Source organism: Glandiceps talaboti, chromosome 21, assembly GCF_964340395.1.
Source record: "Glandiceps talaboti chromosome 21, keGlaTala1.1, whole genome shotgun sequence".
Taxonomy (NCBI): Eukaryota; Metazoa; Hemichordata; class Enteropneusta; family Spengelidae; genus Glandiceps; species Glandiceps talaboti.
Window position 1 is genome coordinate 8,136,115 of NC_135569.1, and position 27,259 is coordinate 8,163,373.

General features: G+C 35.8%; 2 protein-coding genes across 2 annotated transcripts; one reads left to right on the forward strand and one right to left on the reverse strand.

Annotated features, from left to right (window-relative positions):
* The first annotated feature begins 4,124 nt into the window (after window positions 1-4,124).
* LOC144451181 (transmembrane protein 44-like) lies at window positions 4,125-15,452 on the forward strand. The gene is made up of 8 exons (XM_078141979.1): window positions 4,125-4,190; window positions 5,455-5,624; window positions 6,624-6,710; window positions 7,238-7,383; window positions 7,735-7,762; window positions 8,422-8,652; window positions 9,685-9,858; window positions 13,955-15,452. Exons 1-8 carry the CDS (start codon window positions 4,139-4,141, stop codon window positions 14,135-14,137), a joined length of 1,071 nt encoding a protein of 356 aa, XP_077998105.1. The 5' UTR covers window positions 4,125-4,138; the 3' UTR covers window positions 14,138-15,452.
* Window positions 15,453-18,637: 3,185 nt separating this feature from the next.
* LOC144451804 (protein-glucosylgalactosylhydroxylysine glucosidase-like) lies at window positions 18,638-27,023 on the reverse strand. The gene is made up of 6 exons (XM_078142707.1): window positions 26,423-27,023; window positions 25,457-25,666; window positions 24,786-25,001; window positions 23,872-24,101; window positions 22,409-22,709; window positions 18,638-18,696 (listed from the first exon to the last, which is right to left on the reverse strand). The coding sequence occupies exons 1-6, from the start codon at window positions 27,021-27,023 to the stop codon at window positions 18,638-18,640; spliced, it is 1,617 nt and encodes a 538-aa protein (XP_077998833.1).
* Between the last annotated feature and the right edge of the window lie 236 nt (window positions 27,024-27,259).

A 27,259-nucleotide genomic window follows, 5' to 3' on the forward strand; every position in this document is an offset into this window, starting at 1 on the left:
TGTTCTATTCAAGGGTGGTCATAATAAAAACATAATGACGTCATTGGGTATTTACGAATATTCAAAAAATACCGTCACCTGTGTTTGCACTAAAATGCAGCGGTATTTTTTGCATCCTTGAGTAGAATATTATTATTAACTCACAAGTGGCAATGCTTCGTGTCTAAATTTTAACGAATATGTTAATTAAATGTAATACCCGCCAATAGTGTGCGAAGAGTGGTTTGTGGTCGTTCAATTTATCTACAAAATCCAGGATAGGAAGTGAAACTGTTGACATTCAAAACAACATCAAGTCACGTCCAGTAGGATAGATTATAATTATATTACTTCTTTATCAATACCAGAAATAGACAAATGTATTTAGGCATCAAAGACATGCATTGACATTAATATTATACAAGAATAGTTAAATCGAGGTTTTTATGTAAATATTTAGACTTTAGTAAAAAAGCTTATAAACTCAGCTGGTGCCACTTGACAATGATACTCTTGTGTATGTGTTATGTCATTGGTTATGGCATAGACAGTGGAGGGGTCTATGGTTATGGAGTGAATGCCTATGTCAGACTATTACTCCAGGTTGAATGAGGAAAACATCTGACTGCAGTGTGCCCTCTAAGTCAATTTGACGTGCCACTGATGTACACAATTTCAAGTGACGCACCAAAATTTGGTGTTCCTCTATTTCTTACTATGTGTGGACTCACAAGAAATCCCAGTTTTCTCATTTTGACTCACCACAACAAAATTTGGCTATCATTAGAGGGCACACTGGCTGTCTGGTGGAGCTAAAGAAAAACATTATTTGGTCAAAGAAATGGTCCTACTTAATCCCTATGATTGCACTGTTAAGACAGTACTAGTGCATGAACCTGGGACTGAATCATGGGTCTTTAATTAAAAGATACCATTATACCATGCACAAGCCAAGTTCAACAAAAAAATATGGAATTTACTCCCTGGTCATTCTATGTTATGACAATGTGTCTATGTCACGACATATTAGTCAAAACGTTCAAAATTGCCATTACCTTCCCAAATTTTTCTTTTGTATTACTGGTGCTGGTAATAGGTATAATTATGTTATTCTCTAATATTTTCCCTCATTCAGCTGGAAAATATGAGTAACCTAAGGGTTTTGTCACTACTTGTCTAGTAACTTACATGTCTACTAATAGTGACAAAGCCCCCTTAGGTCACTCATATTTTTCTTGGTTGTATGAAGAAAAATATTGGGGAATAAAATCTCATAGTACCATCCTCATCCTGCCTTCACATCCACAGACGATGGAAAGCCATACTATGACATGACACAATAACAAAGTAATTGACACAGTCACAGCGTGTACATTTTGTACTTGATACATGTGTACTAATGGTGACATCACCCGCTGCACAAATTTAAAACTTCACAAGATCAACACCAGTAGAGGTTTGCTAAACACACACACACATGCCAAATACTGTCAATCTTTTGACAACTACAAGGGTATAATCCTGGTGACAGCTTGGTAAAATCACATTATGTAACACTACACATATGTGCAATATGTTATCATGCCCTCAAAGTGTTTGTATATAAACTCTTCCCAGTGATGGTATGTATCAAACTGCCAATGTTCGTGAAAGCATGTAGAATAATGTAAACATTAACAACATTAAGATGTCGTTTAATTATTTTTCTGCTAATTATTAGAAGAATGATATTCACTTCCATGTTCTTTCCTCCTCTACTGTAATGTGAAATGTTTTGTGCAATGGGCTGAGGCCTTAGCATTTGAAATATTTATTTATTTATTATTTATTTATTTAAACATTTGCAACAGAGGCAAAATTTTGCTTATATTTTATGAAGCAGAGAAAACTGTTTTTTTGATTACCAGATTGAATAATATGCCAAATTTAACCTCCATAAATCAGTTTATGATAAATAATTCTCAAAATTTTTCAGTAAGGAAAATAAAAATAAATTAGAACTATATATCTGAGAGGTATATGTAAATAATAAGCACTCATGAATATTTATTTTAATGTACATCTAATAAATTTAAATGTTTATAGACTCCCATGAGGCAACACAGGATTGACTGTTATTAAGACAGTCAGAAAACGCTGCTTGTAGTGTTCTCTGCTGTCATACTTTCACAAGCACAGCAAGTGAAAGTGCAGCAGAAAACAATGCAAGTACGAGTGCAAATACCCTGAGTACCAACACTTGAACTCACACAGGATGTAGTTCTGTTAATCATTACATATATTTATCCGAAACAGCAAATTTCCATGGAAATGTGATCATCACTTTCATGTTCAATGAGTGATTTTGCTCTCATTTACATATCATTTACATACAGGTATGCAATGATGTTTTCAGTGGTGCACTGCAGTGCAAATACCATGAGCATTAGCAACAGTGCAAGTAATCTCTGGTCCATACATGTATGTAATAATGGTTTGTAATATGTCATACATTTACAGATTGACTGCAGTTTAGACATGGATACAAGGGATGTAATGGAGCAATCTGATGAAAGGATAGATGAAGCTTTAAACTGCTCCAAACCAATTCAAGATTATTTTCATCAATGTGTAGAGAATACAGTGCAATATGTTGGATTCTGTGTTGGATTGTCTTCCATTGTTATTTGGTTAATAGCCCATATATTGTAAGTATACATGTAGTGTTGTAAAGTATATATTGTATATTTTACCATACTCAAGCCACTTTATTGTCTTTGAACAGAATCTATGCATTGTGTATTCAGGTCGTTCTATGCCACAACAACCCGTTTCTATGTCACTCGTTTTGAGATGCTTAAAATATGAGTTGAAACATTCAAAATCACGATTATTTTTCCCGATTTTTCATAAATTATACTTTTAGGAGGTATAATTATATCATTCCCAATATCTTACTTCATTCAGATGGAAAATACTCATGGTGTGAGGGCTTGTCACTACGAGTCTAGTGACTCGTAGTGACAAGCCCCCTTAGGTCACTCATATTCTTCTCAGGTGAACGAAGAAAAATATTGGGGAATAATATCTAATTGTAAGTGTCATATGGTAAACCATATATTCAGGGATGTAGATAAGGGCCAGTAGTTGGCAAAAACAACTGTCAACAGTGCAGTGTTTTGCTATAGACCCTTTCATGTAGGGTCTTTGGTTGGCTACTTTCTCGGAATGTGTTAAAAATTTTGTTTCAACTAGTATATTTCCATCATTGGGCAGATTTACGAGTCTCACTAGAAAATAACCTGTGCTCGATACATCATGTTGCTCCAACACCCTCATGTCACTGGCCTTTTCTGTAAAGGGAGTTGACCAATGTGAGAGGGCGCCCCATCACATTGCACAATACAAACTTAACTATTAAATTAAAATTGTCTCAGTTTTGTATGCTTATCAATTGTATTTAACACTCAATTTAATTCAATCATAATTTTTTTTATAGATTATTTAAAATACGACAGAGTGAAGCCAATGTCAATGTTAAATCATTCCTATATCTTGTACATATATGTGTAGCCGATTTGTGTAATCTAGTTGGTGCTTTGTATACTGGTCAATTAGGAACACAGGTATGTTAAATTCTTTACGACAATGAATTCATGGGTTTGTAAATTTTTTACAAAAATGAGTTCATGGACTCTTGATTTCATAGATACTACTAACTGAAAATTTCGACTCAGGGAGTCAAAATATTTCTTGGTTGCTAAGAAACACCAAATTGAAACTTGTTCACCTGTATTGGATTTTCAGTGATACACCTTTGCCACGAGGTCTTGATAGACATATTATTACAAGACATATTCACGAGCAGACTATTTATCTGAAGGAAATAAGCTCTTGAGAGTCATGAATATTCAGTGTTCATCTAATCCATATTCATATCTGCTAAGACCCACGAAACAGTGTTGGATCTGTGTGAGAACAATAGGTGAAAAATAGTTTCAAAATGCACAAAATTTATGTGATTTCAAATGATGAAATGACTCTCCAGAACCAAAAGTTTATGACAATACCTTTTATTTCCTGGTGTGACTTTCCCCTGTTTCTTTGTTTTCTTTGACAGATCCTAACTGTGAGTTTCTTTGTATTTATGGATGCAATATTCATCATTCAGTATTTTTGTATGAAGTTTGCATGTTGCCGCGATCATTACAAACATTTCCAAAATTCATGTGGTAAGTAATAAACTTCAAATATTTGAATTTTAGACCTGATAGTAACAGTGTATAATAACCTTTGTGGTTGTAATTGGTAGCAATTTTTCAAATATTTTTTCAGAACTTTTTCAGACGTATTGTAATATGATTGATCTATGATCAAAGTTTACCTGCTGGTTTTGTATGCCAGTCACTCATAATCTTTAGTATCCTGATTGTATGGTAGTATTCCCTTCATACATGTTACAGGGCCAACATAGCTGGATTGTTACTACGATTGATATTGTTCCCTTCTTACATGTTACAGGGCCAACATAGCTGTAGTATTACACTTTAATTGGTAGTATTCACTTCATACATGTTACAGGGCCAACATAGCTGTAGTATTACCTTCATACATGTTACAGGGCCAACATAGTTGTATTATTACTCCGATTGATAGTGTTCCCTTCTTACATGTTACAGGGCCAACATAGCTGTAGTATTACACTTTAATTGGTAGTATTCACTCCATACATGTTACAGGGCCAACATTGCTGTAATACCTTCATACATGCTACAGGGCCAACATAGCTGTAGTATTACACTTTAATTGGTAGTATTCACTTCATACATGTTACAGGGCCAACATAGCTGTAGTATTACCTTCATACATGTTACAGGGCCAACATAGTTGTATTATTACTCCGATTGATAGTGTTCCCTTCTTACATGTTACAGGGCCAACATAGCTGTAGTATTACACTTTAATTGGTAGTATTCACTCCATACATGTTACAGGGCCAACATTGCTGTAATACCTTCATACATGCTACAGGGCCAACATAGCTGTAGTATTACACTTTAATTGGTAGTATTCACTTCATACATGTTACAGGGCCAACATAGCTGTAGTATTACTCTGTATGGTAGTATTCCCTTTATACATGTTACAGGGCCAACATAGCTGTAGTATTACTCTGTATGGTAGTATTCCCTTCATACATGTTACAGGGCCAACATTGCTGTAGTATTACTCCAGCAATGTGCATATTCCAAGCCAACCACTCTAACCATTCAACCATCATGACTCTACAACCAGCAATGTGCATATTCCAAGTATTCCAAGCCAGGCACTCTAACCATTCAACCATCATGACTCCATGACTTTACACTGTTTTTTCATGAAGAGGACACATCATTATTATAATTCCTATTGGTATTGGTATTAAAAGTTTGACATACACACCATGACACAACAGTATCAATCCACTTATTATAGTCTGTGTTTCTCCTCTTTCAGCCGAAAGCTTGTGGAAAAGACGCCGGAGGCAAGAAAGTGAACAAGTGTATTGTTTTGTTATTCCATGGATAGTGTGTGGTGTTTATTTCATAAGTAATTATAACCCAGAGTACAGTACTAATCATTACAACTCAATCAAAACAGGCCGAGTTTTACTTGCCATTATGGAGGTAAGTTCTAAAATTACACCAAATATTTTCAGGGTGTTTTGCCAAGATTTGGGAATCTTGGTAACAGAGGGAGACTGTTTCTACCAGCAAGGGTATGTGTGTGCACACAGAAACCTACAAGTTGAGAGAAACAGGATGAAATTTTATATATTTCCATACCTTGTACCAGAATGTGGTGATGAATTTGATTTGGGAACCTAGGTAGACATAGGTATACAGTTATACAGGTACATTTCTGATTTTTAGGCCTCTGACATCAGATCTGAATAAACGATAGTCTTATCAGTGTGTATGCTTACATAGTCTGCATTTTATATTTCATTTGCAAGGCCTTCCCAGTGTCTGTCTAAACGTCACTCAAAAGTGTACACATTTTGTGCATCCACCACATAATTGGGAAGACTATTCCAGTGGTTTATACTTCTATGTACAAAAGAGAATTTCCTGATATCCAGCCTTGTATGGACTTTGAACAATTTATATTGATGCCCTCTAGTGTCACAATGTCTGATCTTAACAAAATCAGTCAATAGACGATCTGTCACAGTTTCTATTCATGAAACTACCTGCTGCTCCTTCTTTGGAGTCAAAACATACATGTATTAGAAACAAGGATAAGGTAGATGATGACTTATACACAAGTTCTCTTCTTCCATTTTTGGATTGACAAACAGATGTGTTTCAAACAAATCACGTCTTTTGTCAGTGCCTATCTGGACAGAATGATCTAAATTTCAATACCTCCAGGTAATTTGGATCATACTGTCAGATCCAGTCAGATACTGATGAAGGGTAAATGATTTGTTCAAAACATGTCTGTTTCTCAATGAAGTGTGGAAGAAGAGAACTCGTGTATGAATCTTTAGTGCTTCCATGATAAACATACAGTGTTTGTAGGTATTGATGTGTGTAAGTGTACAGAACTGTACTTTGTATTGGAAAAAATGCTTATCAATTTATCGACTGATTGATTGTTTTTAATCAATTTATATTGTCTAGGGTGAAAATGGTAAGATTGGATATTCACTTGGAATTTGTGCCAGCATATTTTACTGGTTATCCAGGTTTCCCACTATATGTGATATCGTAAGTACAAGTTTACACCAGGGTTTTGTCTTTAAATGATACTTAGGTTTGGGAAAGCCAAAGATAAGTTGGGAAAAAGACGACCACCCACTGCCAATGGTTAAGGGTGCCCATACTTACACTTGGGAAAGCCAAATATAAGTTGGAAAAAAGACGACCACTCACTGCCAATGGTTAAGGGTGTCCATACTTACACTTGGGAAAGCCAAATATAAGTTGGGAAAAAGACGACCACTCACTGCCAATGGTTAAGGGTGTCCATACTTACACTTGGGAAAGCCAAATATAAGTTAGGAAAAAGAGGACCACTCACTGCCAATGTTTAAGGGTGCCCATACAGCCAAAGATAAGTTGGGGAAAAGACGACCACTCACTACCAATGTTAAGGGTACCAATACTTTTACTTTTTTTATCTCATCGTAATACCTTAAGAATTATGGGTTGGTCGCCACACTTGCACTCACATGTTATGGGGTTCGTCTAGTTTTATTTACACTCACTTATTTATTTCTCTGTTTTACTTTCAGTATGCTAGTGTGTCACTGCCAAGTTGGAAAAAAGTTTTCTTCCATTTATTTTGTGTGTTAGGTGGTCTTACTTACAGTATAGCAATAGTCACTCAAAGTTTACAACTAGAATTTATCATTCATGCATTACCATGGTTACTAGGAAGGTAAGACTTAGCATTGTTTTATTAATAGCACAACTGAAAGTTGGGCCATTAGCATATAGTGAAATATGGGTGTTTCTGTGTGTGTGTGTGTGTGTGTGTGTATTTGTATATGTTCTGTGTGTGTGTATTTATATATGTATGTATTTGTATATGTGTGTATGTATGTATATATATGTATGTATATGTATGTATGTATGCATGCATGTGTGTTTGCCTGTCTGTATATGAATGTGTGTGTGTGTGTGTGTGTGTGTGTGTGTGTGTGTGTGTGTGTGTGTGTGTGTCATAATATTCCATTGCATTGTTATTGGTAAAACCAAAATAATGTTCTTAGTTTATCTTGTCTTTCAGTCTTGGTCTTGCTGGCTTGGATTTAGGTGTATCCTTTACTTATATATTAATCTACATACTGATTTGACTTTTGACTTTTATTCCCTGTACATGAAATGCACCTCAGAAATACAATATTTAATCATATACTTTGTTCAAGAAAACTTAAACCTATTCTCAAGAAACAAATTAGGTGTCATTGTACAAAGGTCAATATGGTTATCAAAATTAACCATTTTAGAATCAATATGGCCACTGAATACTCTATGGGAAAAGAAAAGATTGATGATTTCCTTGAAAACAAGATGACATGGCTTGAAATTAACTTTTTCCTTGGTAGCCCCAGTGGGTTACCAATTTCAGAAATTGGTAGCTCAAGGATTGTGACCAATATTCTCATATTCCTGAACTGAAAACAGAGCTCCTCTATTGCAAATACATGTGTTATTAAAATAATGTCCCTAAATCTTGAAACCATGCATAATCAATGGTAGCCTGAGTGGACTACCAGCTGCAAATTATGGTAGCCCCTTGATAAGAATTGGTAGACTGTGGACACGGGACGACTATTAATTTCGAGCCCTGGATGATGGACCCATAAATTTCCATCATTATTTCAAAAAGGACGAGAAGCAAACTTCCATAAGTTTGACAAGATTTTAAGAACTTTGACAACCAGCACATTTGACCCTAACCAATTTAAACTAGATAATGATACAAATGATTGTAAATAGGAAAACAGATGGTAAAAATACAGTAAGTAATGTGATCTCATTATTAAGAGAAGACGAAGTAGAGAATGATGCTCCTACCGATGAGGTGAACTCAGAATGGATTGCCATCAAACCAATGAACAATAAATATCTCAAACAAGCCACCAAATCTGGCCAAAATTTAGAAGAGTTGGAAACTCTACAGAAGAAAACCAGAGATAAAAAGGTTTGTTGTGTCATTATTATGCTGTCCTCTTACTTTATATTTTAAAAAACAACATTTCAATGTGACATGTGATACACATAACATTTTTCTATATTAGGATGTATTCATTTCAATGTATTGCCATAGTAGGATGTATTCATTTCAATGTATTGCCATATTAGGAGGTATTCATTTCAATGTATTACCATATTACGAGGTATTCATTTCAATGTATTGCCATATTAGGATGTATTCATTTCAATGTATTGCCATATTAGGATGTATTCATTTCAATGTATTGCCATATTAGGATGTATTCATTTCAATGTATTACCATATTAGGATGTATTCATTTCAATGCATTGCCATATTAGGATGTATTCATTTCAATAATAATAATAATAATGTTGGGTTCTTATATAGCGCTTTCCCACACCGTGCTCAAAGCGCTTTACAATTTATTACCCCTGGCTCGGATCAGAACGGCACAACGGCCCTTTAGTCTTCCTCAACTCCCCGGGGAGCATACAATCCATTGCAGCCATTTCAGCGCATAGGATTAAAGCCTTCACATTGCAACCTACATCCTACCAGGTCCCCAATTATACAGCTGGGTTGACTGAAGCACAGTCGTGGTTCAAATCTTGCCCAAGGACTTTAGCCACTCAGAAACAAACAGCAGGCAGCGACAGGGCTCGAACCTGCAAACTGTAGATTCCAAGCCGGTCACGCTAACCATTCACCCATCATGACTCCACTTCAATGTATACCATATTAGGATGTGTATTCATTTCAGTGCATTACCATATTAGGATGTAATCATATCAATGTATTGCCGTATTAGGAGGTATTCAAACAGTATGTCACAATGTAAGGAGCTACTCATTCAACATATCCATATTAGGAGGTACTCATTTAAATACAACACCATATTAGGAGCTACTCATTTCAATATATTACCATATTATGACATCCATTTCAATGTCTTGGCACCTCTCTGATCACATTGACTTTGGACTGAGAATTAGATAGTATATTTGTTCTTGTCTCTAGACTGGTTTACTGGTTGATGTTGGTCATGATGATGGATATTTGGCAGAGAGAGAAGACTCAGAAGATGATGAAACTGTTCATTTTCAGTTACATGAGGATCCTGCATCTACTCCACCAAGGGTAATCATTAAAGATACTCTAGATAAATGTGATGCATCTGATTCTGACTTAGAGGTGTGTATTGTCATCATGGTTGCTTGGTGGTTATTATTTGATGGTGGTGGTGGTAGTGGTGGTGGTGGTGGTGGGTTTTGTCACTTTGGCATTTTGATTTGCTTGATGGCTAAAATGTGATGTCCGTTGTGTTAACATCTTGTAGTCATTTCTATGGTTATACTGGACATACTCCACCTTTATATTTAAATGTTGAAACTGTATGCCTTAAAAAAAAAATGATTCTGTCAACATAGAATTTTTTTGTAGATGAAGGCCATAGTAAATGGCACTCGAGTGGACGTATGTTCGGTGGGATTTTATTGGGGGGGGGGGGGGGGTTAAACGTTCCCTGTCAATGTACAATTGATTATGAAAATATCCAAATTGTCCATGTCAAAATGAGCAGTCATTTTTGGTACTCACCCTCAATAATGATTGACAATCAAAATATGATGATGGAATTGAACATATGAATTAACTCGACTAGGATGAGCATTGAATTTTTTTATGGCTAAGAAAGTATTTTTCCTTCAGTAAGGTCATAGAGTGCAGCCATACAAGATGTTATATACAAGTAATGGTGATGGGATATAACTATGGAATAGACATTGGCATGTAACATATCTTTGATAATTTGGAGTTACCAGCATGTTTTCATATATATATACAAAGAACTGGGTGTTACATCATAATATTGACAGTTAGTTAGATCTTTTGAGGAGGAGCCTAGATTTGGGAACCAAGATTGATTGAATGGAAAATGCACCTAACCTGTACAGTGTGCATAAACTGTAGACTTATTTGAACAGTCTGTATTAACAAATCGTAAAAGTTTAATATTTATCTTGTAGGAGGTTAAAATCAGTGAGGAAATAATATCTTCCATCAGACATTCTTGAAATGATAAACTAACTTATTTAAGTAAACAAAACCAGGACATATTGTTTACTACTTTCATATTACTAATATTTTCATACAATTTTAATAGAAAACAGCTTGTACAAAATATATCTCTAAAACTGAAATAGTGAGTGAACCCAAACCTGCACATCAGTTGATACTTGTAAACGTTTACTCGAGCATAGTCCATATATTTGGACAAAGTGTATTCCATATTTGGACAGAGTATATTCCTTATCTGGATGGAGTGCATTCCATATTTGGATACTGTATTCCATATTTGGGTTAATGTATACCATATTTGGACACAGCATATTCCCTATTTGGATCTAGTCTAGTAGTGTATTCCTTATTTGGATATAGTTTGTCAAGGCATGAACCATGACTTTGACATGTTAATTTGCATAATGGACACACAGATAAGTGACTCTGTGTGATATACTGTAAATCTGAAACACTTCTTCTCAGACAAATAAATATCAATTTGCCTCAGGTCTGTGCTCAATTCAAATAACAGATTTGTGCATTGGGTGTAGTTAACATAAATGAATGCTGCAGTACACTGGCCTCAATATTTGTCTACTATGTTAAGTTCAACAAGACTAGTAGAGATTTGCCTCAGATTATGCACACTATTGACCAGCCAGTTTTGTGTCTTAGATGTAATTAGCATAAATAAAATGAATATTGATTTACCCCAGATCTCACACTTAGTGCAGTCATGTGGTTATAGGTTTGACAGTCATTAAAATAACAATGTCATTATCACAGAAGCTAAATTCTGTGTTAAAGTGATGATGTATACCAGTTACAACACTAAATATGAGTTATGTGGTTGCATGTGGGTACAAGCATGATAGCTATGTAGTGTAATGTAGATAACGTTTAGTTTTAACCCATTTTCTGTAGCTCTGTACCACCGAAAGAAATACCAATAACACAACAGTTTCTATGGTTCATGCCATCTTATTTACTAGTCTAAGCAGCCGCAAACAACTTATCACTATCAGAAATGAAATATGGTGGCTACTGATGGCAGAGAGATACTTGGATGGGTATCAGAGGATGGGAGTTTGGACTTGACTCTCTCACAGTCAGCATGCTTCATTCAGTTGTTGTTGTTTATATTGACTGATCAAATACTTAGTTTTGGGATTAGATAATGTCATGAAAATTGTCGGTAATGATGCATGTGTCCTCATGAGATATATAAGACAAACTGCTCACTGTGTTGCCTGACTACATCACGATCTGTGACTTGGTTAACTGTTTGTAATACAAGTAGCATCAACATGTTAGTTTAGCCATGCCCCCAATTGCTGTTATCAACATTTCTGTTTATGGAATAGGCAACTTGCAAACCTGCCATGTTGAATGTTGCATCATGGGAAATGTGATAATAAATACTAATCAAATAGTATTGTATACAATAATGTGACAATGTTTGTTACCACAAATAATCAATTCATAGTCACCCTGACCATTGTGGAAGGTTTATTTTATCGGTAGCTCCAAATAAGGTATTACGATAACCACAGATAATCCCATAGTCCTTTGTGTCTGAGCATGCTCAGTCTGGTTTGCAAGTTCCCTATTATCCAATATGTAAATTATGTCACTGTCAACTCATGTGTTCATCTTAGTAATGAATGTACATTTACAAAATGACTTCATTTGAATATAGTTATATTCTGATACACCATTATTACTATTGCGACCAATCAGTTGAGCACATTACTTTCAAACTACAATAATGGCTTCATGCTGATGGTATCATGAGTTGTAAGTTAGTCTATAAGGTATGCCGTGGCAGAGCACCTTCACACATCAGTCAACCCCTCTCAGAGAGAGAGGAGGCTGGTGATTGTGAGGGTGGAGCAAAATGACATATCTTACAGTCTAGCGTTAGAAGTGAGAAGGAAAGTAAAATCACAGATTGTGATGTAAACAACAGTAAACAAGCTGAGAGTCTAGGATAACACCTGATGTATATGTTTTTACATCATAATTGCCAACGTTTTCACATTCTTAACACAAACATAGTGACAGAAAAACGGACTACCACTAGTACCGTAAACAGGCTATTGGGGCAGTAGATATTTAGAGAATAAATTAAGTTAAAGTTTGTACTTTTAGTTTAAGCATGAAAACTTCACTTGCACATGGTATATCATAGTATGTGGTGAGGGATGTATATTGTGTTTACATGAATTTGAACTTGATGTTATATATGACCAAAACGCAGGATGCAGATGATAAGAAGACTGACGACAGCTACAACCCTTTCGGTGACTTCCTGTAGATTTCTCCAACATGGGTAACGCAAATGATTTACCATTTTAGTGTAGATATTTCAACTTTCTTTGTTATAGATTCAGTTTATTTTACAAGAATGAACAAAACCAGATACTGTTTCACCAGTACCAACAAAAATATGTGACACAATCTCCTTATATGGTATAATGATATCCAAAAATGGAACTAGAACAGTGTCCTTATATGGTAGAAAGGTCTTTGATATTGTACAAAGATCTCCTAATATGGTACAATGATATCCAAATATGGAACAAGAACAAAAGTGTCCTTATATGGTAGAAAGGTCTTTGATATTGTACAAAGATTACCTAATATGGTACAATGATATCCAAATATGGAAAAAGAACAAAGGTGTCCTCGTATGGTAGAAAGGTCTTTGATATTGAACAAAGATCTCTCCTAAGGCCTAACAAAAAAAAATGTTTTGTTCTGGTTACCAGACCCACCTAGTATTTCACATCGACCCTAAACATTTTTTACGTATTCAAGAAAAAAATAATACAATTGTGAAGTCTAACAAGAAATAGTGGATGCGGAAACTGACTTCAACTTAAAAAGACAATATAAAACTGTTCTTCCCATCTGTAATGGCTGTACATCTGATGGGAAGAAACCAATAACACAGAGACTACCATATATGGAAAACAACAGAAAACATAACTACCTGAAGTAGACACTCGCATATGAAAGAATAAAATTGAATTAAAAAATCTACCAAATACCACCCCACCCCACGTATTCAAGATTGGAGATTTTGACAAAACTTTGATTTTAATGGAAATGTGCCATTGAGCCATATTCTACTTTAAAACATAAAAGTAACAAAATCCGCATGAAAGGAAGACAAATTGTAATGCTTATATTTAATTTCAATTGATATATTATACTATTTGTCTAGTGGGAAGACTTCAAGGGTGCTCCAGCTACACTGACAGTGGAATCAACCACGAAGGATACCAAGAAATGGAGTAGTGATGATTTACAGGTTTCTGAGTTTGGTGCTAGTAGCAATGTGGAAGCAGAGAAGAAATGGTTTGATGATGAATGGAGGTCAAAACCAGAGGCCGATTGGGACTTTTAACAAGGCATCACTTTACAAAAGTTGTGTCACTGTACATGTTCAACTTTGGAGTTGATGTAATTTGACCTGGTCTTGTCACTGTTTACATGTATGTTCAACTTTGAATTCAGTATAGTTTTGACCAGGTCAGCTTGTTGTTTATGTTCAACTCTGAACTTGATCCATGGCCAGGTCATCTCACTATCTACATTCAATTTTAGCTCAGTGTAGTTTGACCAGGTCATTCTCATAGACTATCAAACTCTGAACTGAACAGAGATATTTCAACCAGAACATCTCACACTCGGCCATTACATTATTATTAACTCAGCACTCGACCAAAATATTTCAACCAGAACATCTCACAGGCAGACTTCATCTAACTCAGAGCTCAACCAAAATATTTCAACCAGAACGATGACCAGCTGTCCAATTCCGCCCTCAACTCTGCTGTCCTCAACCACTGTGTCTCACCGTACCAGCTGTCCAATTCTGCCCTCAACTTTGCTGTCCTCAACCACTGTGTCTCACCGTACCAGCTGTCCAATTCTGCCCTCAACTTTGCTGTCCTCAACCACTGTGTCTCACCGTACCAGCTGTCCAATTCTGCCCTCAACTCTGCTGTCCTCAACCACTGTGTCTCACTGTACCAGCTATTCAACTTTGCTCTCCTCAACCACTGTGTCTCACTGTACCAGCTATTCAACTTTGCTGTCCTCAACCACTGTGTCTCACTGTACCAGCTATTCAACTTGAAACTCAACTGAAATTATTTGATTTGAACTGAGCATCTCATGACCTTTAGACATTTTAGAAGCTATGTATCTTATTTGTACACTTTAGATGTTATCCCCAATATTTTTCTTTGTTCAGCCATGGAAAATACTCATGACCTAAGGGGTCTTTGTCACCACAAGTCGCTAGACAAGTAGTGACAACCCTTACGTCATGAGTATTTTCTGGCTGAGTGAAGGAAAATATTGGGGATAACATAATTATACCAGCGCCAGTAATACCAAAGAAAAATCGGGGAAAGTAATGGCAATTTTGAACATTTTGACTCGCATTTTGAACTCAACAGAACCAGTGACAAAGACAGATGTTGTCGTGATGTAGAACAACCAGACTATATATTCCATATTTTTTGTTCAACTTGGCTTGTGCATGGTATAATGGACATTATCAAACCCAATATTAATTCTGAAGAGCTACTTAAGAATATAAGACATTGATTTCAAAACTAATATCATGTAAGTTGCATGAGTACTCTTTGGGACGATCGTACAATGTTGCACAAGCTCAGTAAATAAACTTCGTTCATTTAGGCCATTCCCCCCCCCCCCCCCAAAAAAAGAACATTCACAAGTGCGACACCGACTCGTTTATATATTATGTAAACCATGGTGAAAATTGCAGCGATCACACCACTATGATCAATGCAATGCAAGCATGATGGTACGGTAAACACATTAAAATATTACCAGAAACCCAAAATTGTATATCACATTAGCAGTAAGTTTTAATTAACTTCTGAATATCTCGGTTGGAAATACAGAACCTGTTATAATTTAAAGTTTGAAAGTTTCAGAAATTTGGTTAGAAGTGTGAAAATGAAGTTCAGCAATCACATTGACACTAGATCCCCTCCCCCTATAATGAACTAAGTTCACTTATTGAGCTTGAGTGACATTGTGCGATCGTCCCTAACCATGTACACATACAAGAAACAACTATCAAGTACTTGACAGATATATATATAGTGAATAGACAGACTTGGGTGTCTGAGAAACCAAAACTGTACGTAAACTTACTGTTCTACAGTGGTTAACTATTCTCTATATGTTGTACATAGATTTTATATTTAGAAGTGTAGAATGATGTACTAATATAGTATAATAAATATATAGAAATGTAGATTGTATACGTAGCTGATTTTAGGGGTGATGTGAATAGATCAATCTAGGATAACAAATTGAATTTTTTTAGTTGGGGAGGGGTTTGAACCATTTTAGTTCATTTTTATGGAATCTGTTTTATACACCATATATATCCAACATTTATTTATTTTCTATAGCACCCTGTCTATTATGAAAAAATAGTCAAAAGCACTGAACTATAACAAAAATTAAAAGCATTGGGAAATGAAATAAAATAAAATAAAATACAGATATTTGATTAAAATTTCAGATCGAGAAGTGGAAGAATTGTTGCTATAGTAATGCATGGCACTAAAATGAGCTATTTTTTACTCACTACATACTACATGCTAATGTTAAATTGATCGTGGTTTCTGAAACAATTTTCAATTTGGGGCAATTAAGTTATGATCGCTATGATAAATACATGGCACTAAAATAAAGTATAGTGTCAACATAGAACTTTTTCCACACATACTGGTTTCACAGTATATTCATAGCACTACATACTAGTACATATTGATTTGAAATTGATTGTGCTCTCTGAAACAATTTTCAATTTTGGTCAATTAAGTTAGATGGGGAAAGGGGGTTTCAAGGTCTATAACTAAAAGAACTTAGTTTTTTATCCTACATTGAACTATTGATTTGCCTCTAATAGAATTTATATAAATTGTATTGATTGTGTTAGTCATTAATTTTGTCATGTGATTGTTAACTGTGCAAGGCAGTATTTTAATACCAATGGAGATCTTTTATTGATAAAAAGTAAGTGTATAGTAGTCTTTGATTGATCCAAATAACAGTGTATATAAATCATTGATTGGTCAAAGTGGCAGTATACTGATAGTAGTGTTTGATTGGTCAAAGTGGCAGTGTATCATTTTCATTGATTGGCCAAAGTGGTAGTATATTTATAGTCGTGTATCATTGGTACGCAGTGTATTCATGCCTTTGATTGGTCAAAATGACAGAGTATCCATCTCTTTGATTAGTCAAAGTGGCTGTGTATTCTTGTCTATTATTGGCCAAAATGGCTAATGTATCCATGGATATGATTTGCCAAAGTGGCATGGTTTCCATGTCTCTGATTGGTCAAATGTCAGTGTATCCTTGTCTTTGATTGGTCAATACAAAACATATTGCATAAAAGTTGTATGTTTTGAATAGTACGGTTAATTTTCTAACTCTTTGACTGTCTTCCATTGTTTGGTTGTGCTTCCAATACATAACCATTGTCAAAGTAATGTCATATCAAAAGGTGTAGTTTTAAAGTGGCAATTTCAGTTGACACACTGAAGTCCACTCCATGAGCTACAAATATGCATTGCTATATGGTGCTATGCGAGAATAAGACAACCTTGTTGTTCTAACTCTCGGTTGACCATCTAGCATGACATGAAACAAGGCTGCAGGTACCTAGAATTCTTAGTACCTGAACTAGAATATTACCGACTAGGTGCATCATAAAAAAAATAACGAACATTTAATTTCTTGGTTGACACCATAACTTCAGCTTCGCATGCATTACTTACTCTAGGTGTGCATGAGCATAAGTCAACCTTCTTGTTCTATTTTGACCCTCTAGCATGAGATAAAATGCTAGTGCCGGTACTGAGAATTGAGTGACTCAGACAGGTTATAGACACTTTTCATAAATTGTTTTGATTTATTCTGCTGACTGTGGCTCTCTGTTATGAAACTGTTTGATCACAAAGCAGGTACACATATTTATAAATGCTGTATTAACCAAAGTGTATTTAAAAAATCTATGGTAACAAATCATTTAAGAGAAAGTAGTTGTGAAAGCCCAGAAAGAGGTTTGCTCAGAACAACTGACCACGGTTACTACATTCTATGTTCATGGCATGTCTACATATATTGAAGTTGTGCAATAAATGCGGAAAAACTTTTAGCATGTATTCAAAAAGACCCTTTTCTGTCAATAAATTGTATTTCCATTTTGCAAAGCTTATTTATTAAAAAAAATTCTGAATGAAGAAGTCATAAACTTGTAATGCGTTTAATTTCTGAATGAGTCTGGGGACAAATTTCCCTGAAAACCAAAGTTTATCAATTCTCTCTGAACTTTGTGTGTGCCTGTGTGTCTGTGTCTGTCTGTCTGTCAGTCTGTCTGTCTGTCTGTGTTTGTGTGTGTGTGTGTGTGTGTGTGTGTGTCTATATATGCCCATTGGTTGACTACTCAAATGATGTAAGTGTTGACTATGCACACTCCCAAGTGGGGTTCAAACCCAAAATCTTCTGATCCATAGTTACACATTAAACACTACCCACAAGGAGTTGGTGATTATTTTGAGTATGTAAATCCTTTTTATCTTCTCAAGTTCTTAAACGTACCACCCCAGATGTCATGGAGTTCAATGCTATCACAGTTGTGATGCTACATTCACTGTAAGTGGCTGACTTTCTCTCAACTGCCAGCATTGTTTACCAATCTGCTATATCAGAAAGGCCACAAGCTATGCTTGTAATTATGAAAGTATGATTTCATACTTGACAACTTAGCTATGAGTAAGGCACACTTGGGAATTGCATTACTTGAGTGTTACAGGTTGTATATCATCTTTATATTTATTTCAAAACTTTAAGTCTGACAAATTTGTCTGATACATATTCTTCCTCTCTCTAGTTTATATGGTACACCTGAAAAACAAAAAAAACAACACGATGTCAAAACTTTGTAGGCAAACATGGCATTGTTATCAAACTATCAGGTACGGGTGCCACCAGAAGGATGTTTGTGGAAAGGATTCTCTTGCTGGAATGAAACACCGGATGTACAAATATGAATGTTTTAAATTGGTCGAAAAGTTAATAGCCCACAAAGAAAAAAGATTGGCAGACATAATATACCAGACTGACATTGCATATGTTAATTTATAATATACCTAGTGACAATGCTGTGCCATCATTCGCTAGAATCAGTCACGTGATAGGAAAATAGATTGACTATTTCCCTAGGGAAATAGTTCCATCAACTATACATGGTCACGTGACCACCGTGCCTTGACAGCAGGTCAAAAGAACGATGTCGTCTGCCAACCTCAAGAGAAGAGGGCAAGATTTTCATGAGGTATATTATAAAACACATTTTGTCTGGCTTATATTTGGGCTATAGCACTCGTTTATTGCCCCCTCGTGACTGTGAGCTACCAGAATTACAACCTATTTCCCTCGGCCTTCGGCCTCGTGAAATAGCATGTGATTCTGGTAACTCACAGTCCCTCGGGTGTAATAAACGGGTGCTATAGCCCTCATGGCCAGGCAATATGTGTTCAATATTCAATAACCCATGACCTCTATAATGCTAATGCTCATGTCCATTATCACATGATGATAACAAATTACTAACTATTATGTCATCAGTTTATGGTAATTGTGAGTTTGATGAGTGTGTAGACATTGTCATTCACACATTTTAGCTAAGGCATTGGTGGTTACTTTTACAAGCCCCTCCTTAAGCTGTATGCATGAAAAAAATTAGCCTTTGTCCTCTGTATAACATTTCTGATTCAACTGTTACAACCCAATGAGGTACGTTTCTGATTCAACTGTTACAACCCAATGAGGTACATTTCTGATTCAACTGTTACAACCCAATGAGGTACAACATTTCTGATTCAACTGTTACAACCCAATGAGGTACGTTTCTGATTCAACTGTTACAACCCAATGAGGTACAACATTTCTGATTCAACTGTTACAACCCAATGAGGTACAACATTTCTAACTCAACTGTTAACCCAATGTGGTACAACATTTCTGACTCAACTGTTACAACCCAATGAGGTACAACATTTCTGATTCAACTGTTACAACCCGATGAGGTACAATGTTTCTGACTCAACTGTTACAATTCAATGAGGTACAATGTTTCTGATTCAACTGTTACAACCCAATGAGGTACAACATTTCTGATTCAACTGTTACAATCCAATGAGGTACAACATTTCTGATTCAACTGTTACAACCCAATGAGGTACAACATTTCTGATTCAACTGTTACAACCCAATGAGGTACAACATTTCTGATTCAACTGTTACAACCCAATGAGGTACAACATTTCTGATTCAACTGTTACAACCCAATGAGGTACAACATTTCTGATTCAACTGTTACAATCCAATGAGGTACAACATTTCTGATTCAACTGTTACAACCCAATGAGGTACAACATTTCTGATTCAACTGTTACAACCCAATGAGGTACATTTCTGATTCAACTGTTACAATTCAATGAGGTACAACATTTCTGATTCAACTGTTACAATCCAATGAGGTATAACATTTCTGATTCAACTGTTACAACCCAATGAGGTACAATATTTCTGACTCAACTGTTACAACCCAATGAGGTACATTTCTGATTCAACTGTTACAACCCAATGAGGTACAACATTTCTGACTCAACTGTTACAATCCAATGAGGTATAACATTTCTGACTCAACTGTTACAACCCAATGAGGTACAACATTTCTAACTCAACTGTTACAACCCGATGAGGTACAACATTTCTGACTCAACTGTTACAACCCAATGAGGTACAACATTTCTAACTCAACTGTTACAACCCAATGAGGTACAACATTTCTAACTCAACTGTTACAACCCAATGAGGTACAACATTTCTGATTCAACTCTTACAACCCAATGAGGTACGTTTCTGATTCAACTGTTACAACCCAATGAGGTACAACATTTCTGATTCAACTGTTACAACCCAATGAGGTACGTTTCTGATTCAACTGTTACAACCCAATGAGGTACAACATTTCTGATTCAACTGTTACAATGAGGTACAACATTTCTAACTCAACTGTTACAACCCGATGAGGTACAACATTTCTGACTCAACTGTTACAACCCAATGAGGTACAACATTTCTGATTCAACTGTTACAACCCAATGAGGTACATTTCTGATTCAACTGTTACAACCCAATGAGGTACGTTTCTGATTCAACTGTTACAACCCAATGAGGTACAACGTTTCTGACTCAACTGTTACATCCCTATGAGGTACAACATTTCTGACTCAACTGTTACAACCCAATGAGGTACAACATTTCTAACTCAACTGTTACAACCCAATGAGGTACAACATTTCTAACTCAACTGTTACAACCCAATGAGGTACAACATTTCTGACTCAACTGTTACAACCCAATGAGGTACAACATTTCTAACTCAACTGTTACAACCCAATGAGGTACAACGTTTCTGACTCAACTGTTACATCCCTATGAGGTACAACATTTCTGACTCAACTGTTACAACCCAATGAGGTACAACATTTCTAACTCAACTGTTACAACCCAATGAGGTACAACATTTCTAACTCAACTGTTACAACCCAATGAGGTACAACATTTCTAACTCAACTGTTACAACCCAATGAGGTACAACATTTCTGATTCAACTGTTACAACCCAATGAGGTACAACATTTCTGACTCAACTGTTACAACCCAATGAGGTACATTTCTGATTCAACTGTTACAACCCAATGAGTTACATTTCTAACTCAACTGTTACAACCCAATGAGGTACATTTCTGATTCAACTGTTACAACCCAATGAGGTACAACATTTCTGACTCAATTGTTACAACCCAATGAGGTACAACATTTCTAACTCAACTGTTACAACCCAATGAGATAACATTTCTGACTCAACTGTTACAATCCAATGAGGTACAACATTTCTGATTCAACTGTTACAACTCAATGAGGTACATTTCTGATTCAACTGTTACAACCCGATGAGGTACATTTCTGATTCAACTGTTACAACCCAATGAGGTACATTTCTGATTCAACTGTTACAACCCAATGAGGTACATTTCTGATTCAACTGTTACAACCCAATGAGGTACATTTCTGATTCAACTGTTACAACCCAATGAGGTACATTTCTGATTCAACTGTTACAACCCATGGCAATGAGGTACAACGTTTCTAATTCAACTGGCTCAGATCTATGGAATGATATTACAGATTTTGCTGAATACAAACTACATTTTCAAGTATGTTTTATAGCTGTGAAATGACAACTGTAACGATAACTCGTGTGTACAAGTCTCTGGTCTACATTTCAAACCCATACACTGTACATAATGCTAACATTCTAAGGCTAGTCAAACCTGACCAAGCTGTATGTTTGATATTGGTCAGTGAATTTACACACGATTTACTAGTGAATGGTGAACTACATTAATATTTGGGAACGTGAATTGATATCTTGACATACAGGTGAATGGGGAATTAGAGCTTTTACTTCCTGGTGAATGGTAATCTAGGAGGGGTATAATCACACCCCCCCCCCCCCCCCCCCCCCATGACTGTTATTTACTTACCTTCAAGTATATCTTCTGGTTTCTCCTTGACAACTAGTGTCAGCTTAGGGGCAAATTTGGTTCTGGTTGTCATGGTAATGGTCATATCCGTTTCTTTAACCACTACATTAAAACTTGATCCAAGATATTGTATTCCAGTAAAACTAAGTTCATTTGTTGTCAATGGAAGTACCGGATTCAATTCAAGCAAGTCAGGATGGATCCGTATTCCTCCGTATCCGAACACAATAGTCTGGAGAAATCCCCCCATTCCGGTGATAAAATTGTATGCACCACTACCATCTGCTATTTCTGTCCAAGTCTATACAGTACAAATAAAAAAGATGTCATAAAATGGTTACTGTGAAGAGTTGATTATTATGTGGCAAAAATGTGTGAAAATATGTCATTTTGTTTAGTAAGATACAAGTCGTCAGGCTCAAAATGGTGAATAGAAACACTTTACTTGAAGTTTCGGTCAAGACCTATGGTGTCTTCTGTGCAAGAAATAAAGTGTATTTTATATTCACCAAATTGAGTCTGACGATTTATATTTCACCAAACTAGTCATCTAAGTTCAAGTCTTGGCTTCCCACTTGGGTCAATCAACAACTACAAAGTATTAATAATGTAACTGCAGTTGGACTGACCAAGTACGTACCCTGTTACAAACTTGTTATTTTGTTTATTACTATCTTATCAGTGGATTATTAGTACTCATAGGGATTTCATAGGATTCTCTAGTAAATAACTGTTTACACCAAAAATCTATACTTTCAAAACACAACGTAAATGTGGAGACGTCACATGACAGTGGAAACCAAGTTATCAGCTAACTAAGATAGCCAAGAACTAAAACTATTGTTGTGACATGTTGATATACTACTCTGTCAATTGAGGTCTCGTTTTACTAAGATAGACCACAGACAAGTACTTGTCTGTGGATAGACACAAACTGAAACTATTGTTGTGACATGTTGATAAACTACTCTGTCAATTGAGGTCTCGTTTTACTAAGATAGACCACAGACAAGTACTTGTCTGTGCATAGACACAAACTGAAACTATTGTTGTGACATGTTGATATACTACTCTGGCAACCGAGGTATTAGTTTACTAAGATAGACACAAACTGAAACGATTGTTGTGACATGTTGATATACTACTCTGGCAACCGAAGTCTTGGTTTACTAAGATAGACACAAACTGAAACTATTGTTGCGACATGTTGATATAAATTAAGCTATTGAATGGACATTGGTTTAATTGTACTCACAGTAGGGTAGCATTTCTGATGACTTCAAGTTCCATGATCTTACAGTGTACATTTTTGGGAACTTCCAGTGTTTACACTATCTTGATTCTAGGGTGATTATATCTGTACAACTAATGCACTGATATCACCAACTTGTGTATCTACCACAATGATCAAACTACAATAGTTTTAGTTTGTGCTTCTTTTATTTTCTGCAGTAATAAAATACCTTGAATGGTTGTTGTATATTTGCATAACATCTCTGAAAGACATCATGTGCTTTCTGATACTGTGCTAGTTCTAACCAACCAATGGTAAACATGCTCCAAGTCATTGCAGGACCCCATTGGTCAGTTACGTTGTCGTAGTTACTGAGATCATTGTGTCTAACTTCAGGTGTCATTGGGTACATTAAAGGATATCCCAGTAGAATCACATCAGCTTGTTTTACTGTAGTTTCTGAAAAATTAGAAAAATTAACATTTTTAAGAATCACTCAAGGAAAAAACAAACAGTAATTATTGAGTTTGAATAAAAGGACAAGTCCAAGTCTGGTTAAAACTTCTGCTTTATTTAAATAACTCAAGTTATGCCATATTCAAGTCCATCTGTGTTGAAAAGTTTATCGTACCATATCACTGTAGTTGGACTGATACTTGTTTGTACTACGAACTCAGTAATTATTGTATATGACATAACAAGTTTTTTGTTCTGGTTTTGTTCCATCAACATACCTTTTTTTTTTGTGACATGAAATGGTACAGCTGCCAACATCAGACCGCTGCTACCAAAGGGAAAGTAAACAAATGAATTGGATTAATAACACTTGGGTCAGCATGTTGGAACAGCAGAGACTTGTACAATATATTACATTTCATGGTTTGATAAGAACAGTTTTATGGCCTCTTTATGTGTGCATGAAATACCAGGGGAACTTCTAATTTGTTTGTGAATATGAATTATTATGTAAAGAGGCCATAAAACTGTTCTTATCAAACCATGAAATGTAATACAAGTCTCTGTATTTCCAACATGCTGAGCCAAGTGTTATTAATCCAATTCAGGTGTTTACTTTCCCTGTTTGTAACGGGTTCTGTTTGTCAACAGTCTGACGTCGACACTTGTAACATATTCTAAGCCTACCTGGTGTAAATCCATCAAATTCAGGGTGGTATTGGTTGGTTTCATCAAATGGTATGTATAATTTATTAGCTATATCTATCCATTGTGATGACACCTTATCTATCTGTCCAACCAGTTTACCAGCAAACAATGGCAGATTTAGGCTGATCCTAGCTACCACATTGGTATACACTGAGTTGTCAACATATCGGTGGTATTCATCAGGGGGCATCACTCCTAGACACAAAAATGTTAGAGAGTAAATACAGAGTTGTCATAATATCTATTACATGTATATTCATCAGGGGGCATCACTCCTAGACATATACAATTATAAAGACTATATAGCAATGTCAAGATTATTATTCATCAGGGGACATCGCTCCTAGACACAAAATAAAGTAAAGCATACACTAATTTGTTATCATATCTGTGGGCTTCATCAGGGGACATAACTCTTAGATACATAAAATGATAAAGACTAGATAGCATCAAAATTACATTCATCAGGGGTCATCACTCCTATAAACACAAGCTAATTCATAATATACACTAATTTGTTTTCACATCTATGGTATTCATCAGGGGGCACCACTCTTAAACACATAAAATAATTTGAAATATTTGAAAATGAATGGAAACCCTTTTCCTGAAACAAACAAATCAATTTACTATTGTGACATTTTAAATACCTTTGATGACATATTTCTCCTTCATATCGTCCCACTCCACACGACTTGCCCAGAATTCAGCAATATTGATGACCAAGTCCCATCCACCATCTTGGAGTAAAAAGTCCTTATCTCCAGTAACATATAAATATTGCTGTATAGCCAATGCTATATCACCAGTAATGTGTTGTTCATAGTCAGCATAGACACGGCCTGGACATACTTCATGTCCTGTTGTACACCAATAAATACATCAAAATTTAGTTACCATTTTCGACCAACGAATACTGTTCAAATTTTGGGGCTAGTTTTCCACACAAATGCATCAAATTTGTTTTATAACAACTACTTGAATTTATATTGTAATACGCTTGCCATTATACATGAAATTTGATTGGTCAATAAGCTAGGATATATTTTGCCACATCCATACATGTACATGTATATGAAATATCGCCTCTTGACAGGCCCTGCAATATGGGTTCATGTACCGAAGTCTACAACATTCTGTCATAATTTACTCTTCAAAGAGCTGTTGCAATACTTTCCTGCTATATTTAGTTTACACAATGGCTGCATCATCAAGTTTGAAAGATTTAAGTCTAATCCCTTCACATTTGTACAAATTGCATGCAAAATTATGCTAACAAAATCTCCGCTTGCTAGGTCATTTTTGTGGCATACATGCAAATTTTATCTTTCGGGTGTATATCTACAAACAGAACCCTCATCAAAACCCCCAAAAACATTTTTTATGGCAATGGCAAAGTAATCAATACCCTATTTGAAGTCATTTGATTTTTTACATTACCTGTTCATGGGTTCTACCCAGTCACATCAAAGTGCTGGACAGTCATACTTATTAACAACTGTTTGAATTGAGTAGTTGACTGGATATTAAGTGTTTGTATTTTAAGCATTATTTGAAAGTCTGATGACCCATTCCAGCCAATATTGGGATAACCCTGACTAATACACTGAACATACCTGAATATGCACTTTCCCATGGAAACATAGCACCCTTGTAACCATGGCGAGTTGCATTTTCCTTGGCTGCATCTAGATTCCGAACTCTGTATAGTAACATCTTCCTTGCTAATGACGGAAAGAACACCAGGATCGGTGGATACATCCAGGTTTCCATATCCCAAAATACATGACCATTATAATCATCATCATGTGTTCTACCTCCGGTTGCTAAGCTACCAGGACTCAGACCAAAGAACTGAAAATCCTTTCCCGAGACAATAAGAGGAGGTAATGAACTCAGAATATAATACATGCTAGCATAAATAGCCTTTGATAAGTCAAGACTGCCCTTAATGTTGATACAACCCACTTTCCATTTTTCTTCCCAGGCTTCGACATGACAGTCATAAAGTCCATTTCCACTGTGTGCTAAGTCCATAGCAATGTCATAAAGTTTCACAGCTTGTGATTTGGTATGTGATATCGAGGTTACAAAAAACCATGATCTGTTCATTTGACTTCCTTGTAAAGTTAAGGTCTGTGGGTAAAGTGTGTTGTACATATGGATTTCTGGCCGACCACTGTTGTCTGTTTCTGCTTCTTTCACTCTACCATGCATGTACCTGTTTATGGTAAAAAAATAATAGTCAGTTCTAGACATAACTTGTAGCTAAAACAAGGAGTGTTCACCAGAAAACTGTACATACTTTAGCCTATACATTTACAGCTAAAACAGGGAGCGTTGCCAGGTGACTATACATAACATATATACACTTGCAGCTAAAACAAGGAGTGTCATTTTTCTTCTTTTAAATGTCATGATTTATATCAAAGTTCATATAACTATAAACTAAT